Genomic DNA, 15,416 nt, shown 5'->3' with positions numbered 1-15,416 from the left:
GTCGTGTATCTTTAGAAATAAATAATGGACAAATGGAGTCTTTAAACGCCTCAGATGTAAAGTTATTCGCTGTCAAAGTGACGCCAAAATGAATGGGAGTCAATGGGATGCTAACGCAAGTGAAGTTCTGCTACAAGATGGCAGCACGCGGCCGACTTCAACTTCCGGTCGACTTCCTTGGGCACTGGCTGGTACTCGGTGTGTTTCCACTGCAGGAACCAGGAACTAAATAAAGTTCCGGGTAAAATTTCCCCCTCAGAAAAGTCCCTGATGGCTAGGTGGTACTTTTTCAAAGTTCAGGAACTTTCGGGGGTGGGACTAGGCGCTGAACATGCTGATTGGTCGGATTCACACCGCATTTGATTGGTCAACTCCACGCAGCAGTAAGTTGGTTATGTGAGCTTGGGATTGTGCACACTGGAAAACAATGCCGAGAGAAGTTGAAAAAAACTAAAGCAAGATTACAAGAAAATAAAGGATCACAACAATAGAAGTGGTTCCGATCGGCGTACTAACAAGTGGTTTGACCGCCTGTCAGCGGTGACAAAAGACTCCGCTGCATTGTTGGAAGCCATGCCGGAATCCGATGAACAGTGGGTTGAAGGTAAATAAATATATGTATATACCACATCTAAATGATATTGTCTTAAAGTCGTTGTAGTAAAAAAATCTTTTTTACACCATGTTTTTCCAGACGAAACGAGTGGTCCGTCACTGACAGGAAGAAACAGTTGCGCGCAGTACTAAGTCACCGGACAAATTAGCCTAATCTTCATGGTACTTTAGACCACGTGGAAACGCAGAAGGCAACAGGTCTGGGGGGGACAAAAAGTTCCTGGGAGAAAAGTTCCTGGTACAGTTGTTCCGGGTAATTTCGGTGGAAACGCGGCTAAAACATCCCTCAATTCGAGGCATGAACTTACAATCAGAATTTGCATTGACTAGGGTCACAGACCTAGGGAGTTCACACCTTGCTGTGAAATAGGAGGTAGTTTGGATCAAGGACCCTTGGAAAGGTGCACATCCACAGTTGCAACCAAAGTATCTCTAAACTCTTGAAACCTTTAATTCCTTTGGTTTACTTCCATGTAGACTAGACCATTTGTACCAGTTGCACTGAGACATTTCAAATGATACCAAACATGTATAGCATTCTGTGATGATTGTTCACATTAAACCATATAGATTTTGGGTGAATTTCAGGTCATCTCTGCATGTAGAGAGAAGAGATGGGGGAAGAGGGGGTGAAGAAAAGGAAATATAAATGCAGTTTTGGTGAGCATAAGAGAATTTAAAAAAAAAAAAAAAAAACTTATTAACCCCAAAGATTTGGACAGTAGTGTATTTATGAGCTTGATTGATGTGAAAGGATTTCTTACTGTAGCATTTTTTCTCAACATAGAGAAGAGTTAACATGATGGAGGAGACCGCTTGTAGAAAAAGGAAAGGGAGAAATCAAAACGCTCAGTATGGGGGCTGTCGAAATAGAAGTTTCCATTAGCGTTACCAGCACTCTAGAGTTTGTTTACTCTAGAACACTATGACATTATTGACCACAAAAAAAATAAAATAATAACTGCCCGGGTACATTACCAAGATCACTGCTGACTGAAATGACTTGCCCTAAAAGGACTTTGACAATGTATTATACTGTCAAGTTGCATTATAAGGAATATGCTGTGAGGATAACCGAGGCTGGAGGCACAGAGGGACCAACACTTATTTGTTTACTAAGGACTATGACAGTGCTTGCCAAACTTTTCAGAGTATACAAAGCATTCTTATATTTTTAAATTAATTTAAATTCTCACTTTGTGTATCAGAAAAGATTTAGATATTATTTAGTTAAACAGTACTGTGCAAAAGTCTTAGGCCACCATTAGATGTTGTTGTAGCAATGATATAACAAACATATATAATTATTTCTCACTCTCTTTATTAGAATATAACCAGAAAATACAGGAAAACAGGAAAAACAGCTTCTATAGGCTAAAGTGGCAAGTATTAAAGGGTGGTCTGGGGTGCGGTTCAAGTGAACTCCGGTACGGTTCGCTTCTGATATGAATGCAAACGTACCAAATCGCGGAAGTGAACCGCTATTAATGCCATATAATTTGATAAAAATGTGTGTTTGTGTGTGTGTTTCACTCAATTTCCCGACGAGCGTGACTGACGTGCTGCAAACAGAGAGCTGAGAGCTGTTTTCTCATTTCTGCTCGCCTTCAACATTCTACATTCGCGGCAGATAGACGCAAGAGCCGTTATGAACAAAACCAACGGTTCAAAAACAAAAATAAAAAAGTGAGGAGAGCAACGTTATGCTCTCCTGTGTCATCGTTACTAAGCAACGTAGTAAACAGCTGCTAGTTTGATGACGCAAACGAACCGCGGGTCGGACCCAAATAATATAATGTGAACACAAGTCCAGTGGGCGCAGGGGCAGGGGGGAGTAATCGAACTCGGGTTCGGTCCAGGCAATCGAGCCAAGTGTGAAAGCACCCTCAGAGTTTCTTCTTTGAGAAACTGGAAGAAGTCCAGGAGGTCACACTAAATACTGATTTTTGCTTAAAGAAGCCAGTTCTTTTCTATTCTTTCTTTTTCTTTTTTTTTTGGTACATATGCATTTAGGGCCCGAGCACCGATGGTGTGAGGACCCTAATTGCTCGGTCAAATCTTCTTCTCTTCCGAAATGAATCGTATTTTGGAGGGCCTAAACATGCTCGAAAACTCATAAAAACACAGAAGTGGTGAAAATGTACCTCTGATATGGGTTTCAGAATTGGGTGCGGCAAAATGCTTTGATAGCGCCACCTACAAAATTTCAATTAAGTGCCCTTCATGCTATGTTTCATATTTGGTCAGTCTAATCTAAAGGCCTTTGTGACGTTAAATTGTGAAGATCTGGAGTTTTTGCTGAAGGCCGTGTCCGTGGCGGCCTGACAAAATTCAGTGTTTCGCCATGAAACAGGAAGTTGTTGTAACTTGGACATACAATGTCCGATCTGCCCCAAACTTCACATGATTCATTATAGTCCTGACCTGAAGACATCTATATGCCAATATTCAGCTAGTCATAGTACAACCTGCTGACAACAGGAAATGACATGCTTTGCACTATAATTCACTCCCAGAAACACATTTTTATATGCCATGAAGTACCAAACATGCTAGAAACACATTAAATCATGCAACACTTGGCTAAAGTATGCAAATAACGCCACGAAACAGGAAGTTGTAGTAACTCAGGCAAACAATGTCCGATCTGCTCCAAACTTCACGTTTGATAATAGTCCTGGCCTAAAGACATTTACTTGGTAATATTCAGTTACAGTCAAAGCGCCACCTGTTGGCAGCAGGAAGTGTGGCACGTTGAAATGACTTGCCATATTTCTCCTGTATTTACTCACTTACATGCATGTCACCCACTGTTCACTGTTTTCCAGGGTGGTGGTGGCCCCGGATGCGAGGGCTCTTTCACCGCTGCTTGCAACTTTAATTTCTGTTTGTATCTTAATAAAGAGACAAAAAAATAAATATGGATGGTCATTAAAACATTTATAAAACAACAAAGCTGGTGGTGGCCTAAGACTTTTGCACAGTACTGTAAATCAAAAGTATTATTTTTGTTTACTTTGTCTTAGTGTGATGGATGGTTCAATTTTTATGCAGTTTTGAAATACACTTTAAAAGTTACACTTTAGGGTCAATAATATTTTTTTTTCCAAGAGAATATTGCTTTTATTCTGCAAGGACACATTAAATTGATCAAAAGTGACAGTAAAGTGTTTTTTTTTACAGTGTTACAGTACAAAATATTTCTATTTCTTGTTTTTATATATCAAAGAATCCTTTAAAAAATAACGCAGTATCAACACTTTCAAAACATTAAGCAGCACAACATCCATGTTTTGAACATGGATAATAATGCTAAATGTTTTTTGAGCACCAAATCAGAATATTAGAATGATTTCTTGAGGATCATGTGACACTGAACACTGGAGTAATGATGCTGAAAATTCAGCTAATTGCCATCACAGGAATAAATTGCATTTTAAAATAGATTAAAATAGAAAACAATTATTTTAAATTGTATTAATATTTTACAAAACTCCTATTTTTACTGTATTTTGAACAAATAAATGTAACCTTGGTGAACAAAAAAGACTTCTTTCAAAAACATTAAAAACATCTTAACGACTGGAAGCTTGAATGGAAGTGAAGTTGGACCAATGAGAATCCACTCTGGGTGGGGCCAACCAAAGAAATTAACATGAAAATTAGCATGCGGTTTTATATTTTTATAGTGCTTCTTTAATGCTGAGATTGTTTCTACTCTTAGTAAATTTGGTTTTCTAAAGAATTCAAAGCATTACAGATAATTGTCTCCACTGAGTGTCATTTTCAGACTTGTTTTGACCTCTTTCAGAAATGACAGAAGAAATGTTGTGCACACTTAAATGTTGTTTTCTTGTGGCTGAGTGTTTGTTTTGCAATCTTTTTTTGTCAGGAGAGCCACAGTCAAGTGTTTTGGCTCAGATTTAGAGTGCAAACTTAATGGCTTTTTGTGTGAGTGACACCTCAAAGGTGTTTGTGTGTCTATATGGGTCCGTGTGGATACTCTCTGTGACTGGCTGTTGTTGACTCCTCTTCACTGACCTGTGAGATTGACCCCTGTCAGTCAGTGTGTGCTACAGATGATCGGAGCGGCAGGGAAATTGAGGCTCATCACTGTTCCACCTTTGTCAGCCTGCCTTCACCTCCATGACACATGAGCCCCTTTCACGCATATCAGACTCTCACTTGCCCTATATCCATGCCCCTCATATCCGCTGAGTTGATCTCATTCAAGTCGCATCATGGAGTGCCTCTCTAGATGATGCAGGAATGTTACTTTTCTGTGTTTATAGAAACGTTTTCCTCAGTGGGACACATAAAGTATCATCATCATCATGAATTGCAAAATTGCTGCAATTTCAAATACAATTAAAGCTGCAAGCAGGGATGAAAGGGCCCTCACACCAGTGCCACCGCCACCCGGTGGCTTTAGGAAACAGAGCACGTTGGGCAATATGCATTTAAGTATGTAAATATAGGAGGACAATTCTTTTCCACACTTCCTGCTACCAGCTGGTGGCAATATGACTATAACCAATATTTTTGCATGTAGATGTCTTCAGGCCAGGGCATTTATCAGTCATGTGAAGTTTGAGGCAGATTGGATATTGTATGCTTGAGTTACAACAACTTCCTGTTTCATGATGATAATAACATGATTTAGCACTCAGCTAAGTGTTGCTAGCATGTTTTAGAATGTTTGTAGCTTGTTTAGTACTCAATTGCATATTTTAGTATGTTGCTAGTAGTGCATCACATCACTTCCTGTTGCCAGTGGGTGGCGCTATTGCTATAACTGAATATTTACATGTAGATGTGTTCAGGGCAGGACTCTTTCAAACATGTGAAGTTTGCCGCAGATTGGACATTGGCCCTGTCCCAAATGGCACACTTCATGTGCACTTTCGGTCTTGTGGACTTACAATGGCTGCTGCTTGCACATGTCCGTTAAGTCCACAACACCGTAGGGTGTCCCATTTGTCATTTATGCTGAAAGAAGGGTGTTTGTGAGCGCCCCCTTTGTGGCTGCTGTGTGCCCTTGATGCGCACTTCTGCTGAGCCCGCAAGACTGCAGTCAAAGCGGCATTACGTCCTGAAAGTGCGGACTCAGAGGAAGACCGTGAGGGTTTAGGATGCCATTTGGGATAGGGCCATATGCCTGAGTTACAACAACTTCCCGTTTTGTGGCATTAATCACATACTTTAACACTTAGCCAAGTGTTGCATGATTTAACGTGTTTCTAGCATGTTTGGTACTTCATGGCATATTTAAATCTGTTTCAAGGAGTGAATTACAGTGTAATGCATGCCATTTTCTGTTGCCAGCAGGTGGCGCTATGACTAACTGAATATTTACATGTAGATGTCTTCAGGCCAGGACTCTTATCAAACATGTGAAGTTCGGGGCAGTCCTGAGTTACAACACCTTCCTGTTTCATGGCCAAACATCAAACTTTGTCAAGCCGCCACGGACATGCAATGGAAATTCAAGATCTTTAAAATTTAACATCACTAAGGCCTTAAGATTAGACTGACCAAATATGATGTTGATCTGGGTAAATCTCTGAGGAGTTAATCACAGAGTAAAATGTCATTTCCTGTTACCCACAGGTGGCGCTATGACTGTAACTGAATATTTCCATGTAGATGTCTTCAGGCCAGGACTGAAGATTGGGGCGGATCGGACATTGTATGCCTAAGTTACAACAACTTTCTGTTTCATGGTGAAACATCGAAATTTGTCAGGCCGCCATGGACACGCCCTTCAACAAAAACTCTGGATCTTCTCAATTTAACATTGCAAAGGCCTTTAGATTAAACTGACCAAACATGATGTTGATCTGATTAAAGCTCTTGGAGGAGTTAAAGTACAACATCTGGAAATGGCAAAAACTGCACAAATTTTGCAGAGAAAATTCAAAATTTCAAAGTTTCAAATCACCATTTAACAGCAGAGAAAACTGTGCTCGTTAAGTGATGTCATTGGATCTTTAAGAGTAAGGCCCTTGGTTATAAATGAGGGCATTTAGGATAATTTTTAACTGACATGTTGGCAAATGTCTAAGGAGGTTAATTCAGGTCTGTTACTGGAGCGTGTGCATTTGAGTAATGAGATTTGTCAGAGTGTGCCTAAACAGAACCCATTTGTACAACCTGAAATAAGATCGGACCCTCATTTAAAACAGTGTAAATTTTAGCTGGTGACAGATTGCTGTATGTATTCGCAGTCATTCATTGTGACTCTTAATGCTAATTGATTAGCATTACCTACCTGTGCTTTGCTGTTTGAGCTGAAGTGTTTTTCTGTTGCATTGATTGTCCTCTGCAGTCTGGTAGCCCTGGGCCCTTCGCACACAAGATTCATCTGCACTGACAAATCAACTAAGAAATAGGCTATATATAACTGCTATCAGATTAAAAGGCATGTCTTAAATCTTGTTGCCTTAGATTTTGAATATAAAGACCCTGTTTACTTGAAAATAGCATCTTAGCATCAGAACTTAGATGCATGAGTTGCAATAACAGATTGTATGAATATCATAAGCCATCTTAGAGCTTGTCTTTCATTTTAATTTATAATGTAATTGTCTGTTAAATGTTAAATTGTGACAAACAAAATCATGGCCTGTTATTAAAGACTGTAACAGCCAAATCCATTTCTTTTTAGTGTTTGTGTTGAAGTTTTAAATCACTGTTTCAACTCTGTGTTATGAAGATCAAGACGTGTGACTTTCATAACCAAATATGGGCCTTCATTTGGAAGATTTTCCACGAAAAGCCTTTTTTTTCCCGAAACTGTGTCAGACAGACAACGCAGTCTTATGTTCTTTGCCTCTACGCAGCCACAGGCATCTATGGTCATATTCTGGTCATGGAAAAAATATTAGTCAAACAATATAAGTGCAGAATGACGTCTATGCAGTGTGCACACAGTAAATGCTGTTGATTTTCCTACTTTTGACTTTTAATGATGCTGACTTTAGTTTTACATCTTTTTCCATACAGTGAAAGTGAATTGGGTTTGAGGCTCTCATTTTGCCTAACATCTGTTATGTTCCACTGAAGAAAGAAAGTCATATGGGTTGGGTGTGAGATGGCATGATCTTGCTTTGACAATTAGACATAATTCTAGCTTAAAAGGCTTAGAGAAAGAGAAAATATGCTCCTGGTAAGCTTGTGTTGCAAATTTGGTTCACATACTGAAGGTATTCTTTCAGCCCACGTGGTCATGTCCTTTGACTCTAATCTCTGTATGTATGCCCTCTCTATTTAGAGTAAAGATGAATTGAAGAATGTTAATGGATAAACTCTGTGCCTCCATGAACTCATTACTTGCAGGCCTTTCTAGGATTCTATAAATCATTTCAGATTTCTTTTAAACTCCTTTTATTATTTTTTTTAAAAATCTCTTTTAATAAACGTGTTTCTCCACCTTGTTGTTTGTCTTTCTTCTTTTACTCCAATCAATAACTTTGCATGCTTTTTTTTTTTTTTTTTGTGAAAAGTAATTTGAGTTTCTCACTCAGAGAAGATAAAAAGGGAAAACTGCTAAGCCATTGTTCAGGGATTTTTTCATATTCTGATGGGTCGAGATGTTTGATTAGTAAGGTCAGCTAATTTATGTGGATTTTGCTTTACAGTTTTTCTTCACTATAACTGATTAATTTGATACAATTTCCCAAACCATTTATTCAATTCTCAAAACAAAGAAACATTTCTCAAAACTATAAACACGTTTCACTTGTTTTCACACACATGCCAATTTTCTTAATTATTTCTGCAAAACTCTACACAAAAATGCCCTCATTTTACAGTGGTTTAACCATATTCTCATTCAGAAAACACAAACACATAGTATGATTAACTCAAATGTCACTATATGTAAACTCAAATAGCACACATTTATCCATCAGTAAACATTCAGTAGCAAAAATGATGACACACCATCAGAATCTCGGAATATCGGGATAATATAAACAAGAGCATGGGTGATTGTGCTTTAGAAATTGCATCCTAGAATCATCGACAGGGTTATTTTTGCAGAACTGAGAGACGGCTGCCTAAGGAAGGTAGAGAAAGTCTTTTGTCGGAAGACCAAGAAACTGCTCTAGTATTGTATACTGTACTGAAATTTGGCTGAAGGTGCAAATTTATTTCCTTATTTATGTATTACTGTAATTGACAGTATACTGTACTGTGTTGCATACACATTTCATATTTAGTTCTTTCGTTTTTGAACTTTTCTTCTTCTTGCAAGATTATGGAAGTAAATTAATGCCAAATGTTTTTGAAATAAAAAGCTTGCTGAATTGCAAAATTGAAAAAAAAACAAAACAAAAAAAAATGCATTACATTAGCTGTACTTGCATTTTGATGCATTGTATTTTTAAGACTTGCATTTTTAGGGGTTGAAATTCAACATGGTCGTATATTTAAGCTGTGAATATTTCAATTAAAAATATTTCACACATTATTAAAAATTCAATCATTCATATTCACCTTTCAGATTTCACTTCAAAAATATTCATTCTGTTTAAAAATACAACCTATAAAATTCGACTAGCAATTTTCAGTCCATTTTATTTAAATGAAAAGGTGTTCATTTAAAATGCATGGCTTTTCAGTGAGGTGACAAGATATGATAGATACGACAGAACAAGGTTACTAATAAAATTTCAATGCTATCATAATATGAAAGGCTCCAATACAGAGCGACATACATCGCTTATGCGCATCCCGGGTGCAGAATCATATGCTTAAAGCAACATCACAGCGTGCGGATGTCTGCATTGAAAAGTTCAGGGCACAAAGAGAATAGTTATTGTGTGCACTCCTGTACTCCTGTACTCCTGTATATCTATTTAGAAGTTCATTGAGCCTTATTTCTTCACAGTTTTAATTCCAGTCACAATCCATGGTCCTCTCTACTCCAGTGTTGTGACCTACTGTAACAGGCACCCAAGGTAGCGAATATCACATCCTTTGGAAACAGCAGTAAACTCCAGCAAGATAAAGCCATTTTATACAAATCCACAGACCTTTGTCTACAGATCGAGTATAATAATGGGGACATTGAATCATCTTGGAATCATCTTGAGTTTTACTCAGTTGCTTGCTCATGACACATAGCAACTCAGCTAAAAGTATTCCTAAAATGTTGGACCTTATATTGAAAGTAGCCTACTTTTTCCTGTTGAGATATGCCTTCACAAGCAACCGTAAGAGCTCTATTTGTGATGTGTGTTGCAGGAGGTGCACTACGCAAAAGGGACGTTTTCAAGGTTGTTTGAAAATTTTTGTCTTGCACATTCCAAACTTCCATAGGAACTAAATAGTCTAATTCAATATAGATTGCATGAGTGTTTTTCGTAATGATGCAGATTACACTGCATTACCTTGCACTGTTCCCCCATTTTTACATTGTTCGTTTTCCCTCTTTTTCTCCTTTTAACTCCCACTTTTTGCTGTCATCCTTTCGCAGTAAGCCCTGCTGACAGACCCTTGTGCGTTAGCACTTTGTTCATTTTATTTACTGAAATAGGTGGTTGTCTTTCCTTTAGGAGCCGGGCTGCTGTCGTTGCTCTTCTTCTTGCTAAGCACATTTCACACTTCAGAAGATCTATGTTCTTCCTGCTCTCTCTAAGCGGGGTTCCATTCGACACGACTCAGTAACTGCCAGCATTTGGCTTATGATTTAAAACCCTTCGTCTCTCAACTCTGAGCTTGCCTCGCATTGTTTCTGTGAGCGTGCACGCGTTTGTTTGTCTACCCTTGTTTGAGCCAAGTCAAAAAAATGGTTCAATTGACAGTCTAGAAAATAGCATGCGACAAACAGCGACCGATCGGCTCAAGAGGGTGATGCAGACAAGCAGGCCTGACGGAGCCCTGTCACAGCCTCTCTTCCATACTGAAATATCGGCCCAGCAAAATCCAACACGGCACTGGGCTTGCAGCTCACTGTCACATGCTGTGAAGCGCACAGCCGAGTCCTCCATCAAGCACTCGGGCTGTCTCACAAGGACCAGCAGAGTGGCTGATCGCTCTCTGCTCATTAGTCGGACATCACTTTATGGCTTGAGCTGTATTTAAAGATAATTCGATGAATCCTAATAGTCTTTGATGTACTGCTGCATTTCATGTGATTTTCTGAGCTGAAATGAGCATAACATTAACTTTATTGTCCTGACGATGAGCTAAAAGATTGATTGTCTCATCCTGGTCATATACTGCTCTCACTGAGTGTGTGTTTGTGTGTGATGTCTTTCAGAGGTGCTGGAGGGGAAGACGGCCATGCTTTTGGGGATGAGTCAGTGGAACTCTAATGATCTGGTTGAACAGATAGAAACCCTGGGCCACATTGACCAGACACAGGGTAAGAGCTCATAAATGGAAATTATATGCTTCAAGTCAGCAATCATACATATGTTACGTACTTTGTACATATGGTAAATACTACAAATGTTTTGCGATAGTAAAAAGTTAAAACATTTACATGCACAAATGATTGCACGTGTACTTGAGACTGATAGCGTGGGTCTAATATGAGTCTAATATGAGTTTTGGACCGGATAATGAAATTTGCAGTGTTGCGTTTGTACATTTTATGTTTGTTGATCATATACATGATTTTTGTACTTTAACCTGAAACATTTGGATTTCTTTGGATTTATGTGCATTGTTGTTGCACATTGTGTTCATTTAAATATGGCACAGAGGTAACGGTCACGTGTAAGTTCTGTTTTGGTTTTAGTTTAGTTCCTGTTTCCTTTGTTCTCATTTTCTCGCCACTGGTTTGTTTCTATGGTTGTTAATTAGTTCCCCACACCTGTTCTGTTTCTACCTTGGTTATGCAGTTTGTTTAGAGGGTATGCACGTGGCGTCACCATCAGGCGGAGTGACTGCAGTTATACCCACTGAATGGCAGCATTGGTTTTCAGCGTGAATGCCGCGAAAAACACACACAAAACATCTAAAATGGGAAAAAAGTTTTGCGATTGACTACAAATAGATTTGACAAGAAATCGGAGGTATATTTTTATAGTCTGACAAAAGCTACAAAAAAGAAATGGATCTCTGCAATTCACAGAAACAACTGGACTCCTGGCAGAGAAACGTGGATTTGCAGTTATCATTTTGTGTCAATATGTTGAATTTTAAGGTACCCTTTATATTGTATTGTTATGTATTTTATTGATAACTCATCAATTAAATATTTACCATCTTATATTCTGCATAATTGGATGTTTTTAAATAAACACTGATAAAAACTATACTAAAAACTATAAAGTTTTAGGGCTTGATGACATGACGATATAAACAACACTGATATATGTGATCACCCGGGTTTAGACCTACCTATATTGTATTTATATAAAGAGTTCACGGGCAAATTTGCTTTATGTATTTCCCCGGCATCGTGTTCAGGCGGGAAAGTGATGTCACTGCAATACCCTCTATATAAGCCCTGAGTTCTCCTTATTTTTTTGTTCTGTATTGTTTGTTAAGCACAGAGTTGTTAAGAGTACCTGAAAACCATGCCTCAGTAAAAGTACTGATACCTTACATCGAAAATGTCTCTACTACAAGTTACAAGTAACCAATTCCAATACGACTTGAGTAAAAGTCTTAAAGTATCTGATTTTAACAGTACTTGAGTATTTTACTCATGCTGAATGTAGGCTCAGAGATGCACTAGTTCTGAGAGACATGCCAGTGAAAATAAGAAAACAATTGATTTGTAAGATGAGAAATCAAGTTTATTTTCTAAAATCAAAATAAAACTGAACACCTCAATGTTGCAATAAATCAAGGTCGACACAACAACCTTTTAAACGTCTACAAACTCTCAAGTCTCAGTTGACCTTAAGTGCAAAGAAAGGCCATAAGCAAACCAATATCCTTCAAAATGGTCTTGTCAATATAGCGGATAAATAAAACAATGTTAAGTAAAATTAAATTGTCAAAATCTACTGTATGTGCTGTTTGAGCCTCATCACTAGCTGCAGTCATCAGCAACTACCTGCTAATGCACTCACATTCACGTAAAGTAGCCTTGTTGACAAGTTTTGGGTGAGTAAAGGCAAAATGCACAAGATAAAATACCTTCAATTCCCTTAGATGGCGATATCACTTTTTTATAGCAGAAATAAACTGCTGCAGAAAAAGTTAGGTGCCATGAAAAATGTTTAAATTCGTAATTGCATTACTCATCACAAATGTATTGGAGTAAAAAGTACATTTACTTGCTCAAAAATGTAGTCAAGTAGAGAGTACAAGTTGCCACTATCTTTGATACTCTCAACTACAAAGTAGCCAAAAAGATACTTAAGTACTGTAACTAATTACATTTTCTCTAGTACTTTACACCTCTGGTTAAAGGTTTAGTTCACCCAAAAATGAAAATAATGTAATTTATTACTCACCTTCATGCCGTTCCACACCTGTAAGACCTTCATTAATCTCCGGAACGCAAATTAAGATATTTTTGTTGAAATCCGATGGCTCAGTGAGGCCTGCATAGCCAGCAATTACATTTCCTCTCTCAAGATCCATTAATGTACTAAAAACATATTGAAATCAGTTTATGTGATTACAGTGGTTCAATATTGAATCTATAAATTGACGAGAATATTTTTGGTGCGCCAAAAAAACAAAATAACGACTTAAATAGTGATGGCCGATTTAAAAAAAAAACTGCTTCAGGAAGCTTCAGAGAATTAAGAATCAGCGTGTCGAAATCCGCGGTTCGGAGCGCCAAAGTCACGTGATTTCAGCAGTTTGGTGGTTTGACATGCGATCCGAATCATGATTTGATACGCTGATTCATAACGCTCCAAAGCTTCATGAAGCAATGTTTTGAAATCGGCCATCACTCTATAAGATGTTATTTTGGGTTTTTTTTGGCACACCAAAAATATTCTCGTCACTTTATAATATTAATATTGAACCACTGTACTCACATGAACTGATTTAAATATGTTTTTAGTACCTTTATGGATCTTGAGAGAGGAAGTGTCCATTGCTCCCTATGCAGGCCTCACTGAGCCATCAGATTTCAACAAAAATTTGTGTTCCGAAGATTAATGAAGGTCTTACGGGTGTAGAACGGCATGAGGGTGAGTAATAAATGACATTATTTTCATTTTTGGGTGAACTAACCCTTTAAGCATGGTTGTTTAGTATCTCCTGAAGTTTCCTTGCATGTTCCTGTCAGTTATATTATTAAAGACTCTTTTGTTTATCTATCCAAATCATTGTGCGCTCATTGCAACACCATAGCGTGTCAGTCTAGCTGGCTAACACAGATGAAATTGCTGGAGTAAATTGTCAAATGATCCCTGTTAATGACCATTAAAATCCCAGGATCGGTTTTACTCTTTGCCTTACTCTATTTTTAGTGGGATCGTGACAACTCACTCCACTCCATTTAGTGTCGCATTGTTAATTCTTTTAATTAATATTTTCATAATATTGAATGTGATGCAATAACAACGCAGTCTACTGTAAACAAATGTCTTTCTATTGAGGTTTCCTTGCGGGCTGCATGTGAGAAAAACAAACACACATCTTGACTAGTGTAGTCTGTTTCATGAATAAATGACTCTTAATAGCCACTCCTTTTTAGTGGCTTAAAATATACAGTGAAACCAATGTAGCTGATTCTCAAAACTAATTAATCTTATGAGCTGGTTCTTTTAATTTATCCAAAAAGACGAGTTACTGAATGGTTTGAAAGACTGCCCTGTATATTTACATCATTAGCTGTGAGGATTTCTTTCATAAGTAAGCAAAATGGACATTATAACGGAAATATACCCAAATTAATCAAAATCAAAGAGACGTCTGAATCAAATCAAAAACTTGTGAACCAAAATCAAACCGGGAAACCTGTATGGAATGGATACCCAACCCTACTAGACAGCATCAATTAGTTTTCTAAGCAAAAATCACTAATGTTTTGCATTGAATACCATAGATTCCAGCAAATGTATATTTCTTATATTATTACAGTTTTTTACAATTGCTTAAGCACAATTTTGAAAACAGGGCCCAGTTAGTCAAAACACTACACACAATTAACACAACCCTACACCAAAGTAGCACAGCACTTCAGATCATTTGCAAAATGAAACACTTCATTCAAAACTTTACATTAATTTAACAAACCCCAACTTTGACACCGTATGGAACACACATGGTTCATACATTCTGATTCTGTTTGATTAATTTACACACTGCTGTGCTCAATCTTAAACACTTGTAACTTATATACTTTTCTAATTATATAGTCTGGGTTTGATTTTTTTCAGAGATATTGTTAAAGTACATGAATATATATATATATATATATATATATATATATATATATATATATATATATATATATATATATATATATATATATATATATATATAAAAAGACAGGAAGGGAAGGATCTTCTTGAAAGGTGAATCCATCCTTGGATCCCAACCAGTTTTGGACCAGAGCAGAGAGATGGAAATTTACATTGTCCCATATGACAATGTATCTCATCTGCTCTGCATCCATTTTGTCTTCTGCTGTGACAATTTTGTGCAGTCTGTCTAAAATGTGAATATGTGGGCCGTGTTGTAAGGGCCTAAGTTGGCATGCTGGTGGAGGACCTCATTCTGCGTGATTGCAACATATATTGTGATGTTACCACTGCGTTGGCCCGGGACATTCAAAATGATTCAAAATGATGTTTCTCTCTCTCACTCTTACTGCAACATTGCCTTTCATTTTGTTTTAAGACATATAAACTCACCTTTTGCCTTTTTAT

General features: G+C 37.7%; 1 protein-coding gene across 1 annotated transcript in view; it reads left to right on the top strand.

Annotated features, from left to right (window-relative positions):
* Positions 1-15,416, top strand: part of pitpnm3 (PITPNM family member 3) — a 111,738-nt gene that overhangs the window by 28,671 nt on the left and 67,651 nt on the right. Inside the window, exons 3-4 of the mRNA XM_067365506.1 lie at positions 3,572-3,574; positions 10,883-10,987. Coding sequence (XP_067221607.1) covers positions 3,572-3,574; positions 10,883-10,987 — 108 coding nt within the window. The remainder of the gene's footprint in view (positions 1-3,571; positions 3,575-10,882; positions 10,988-15,416) is intronic.

Source organism: Chanodichthys erythropterus, chromosome 17 (genome assembly GCF_024489055.1).
Source record: "Chanodichthys erythropterus isolate Z2021 chromosome 17, ASM2448905v1, whole genome shotgun sequence".
Taxonomy (NCBI): domain Eukaryota; kingdom Metazoa; phylum Chordata; class Actinopteri; order Cypriniformes; family Xenocyprididae; genus Chanodichthys; species Chanodichthys erythropterus.
The sequence above is the reverse complement of the archived record's forward strand: the minus strand, read 5'-3'. Positions and strand labels throughout refer to the sequence as shown.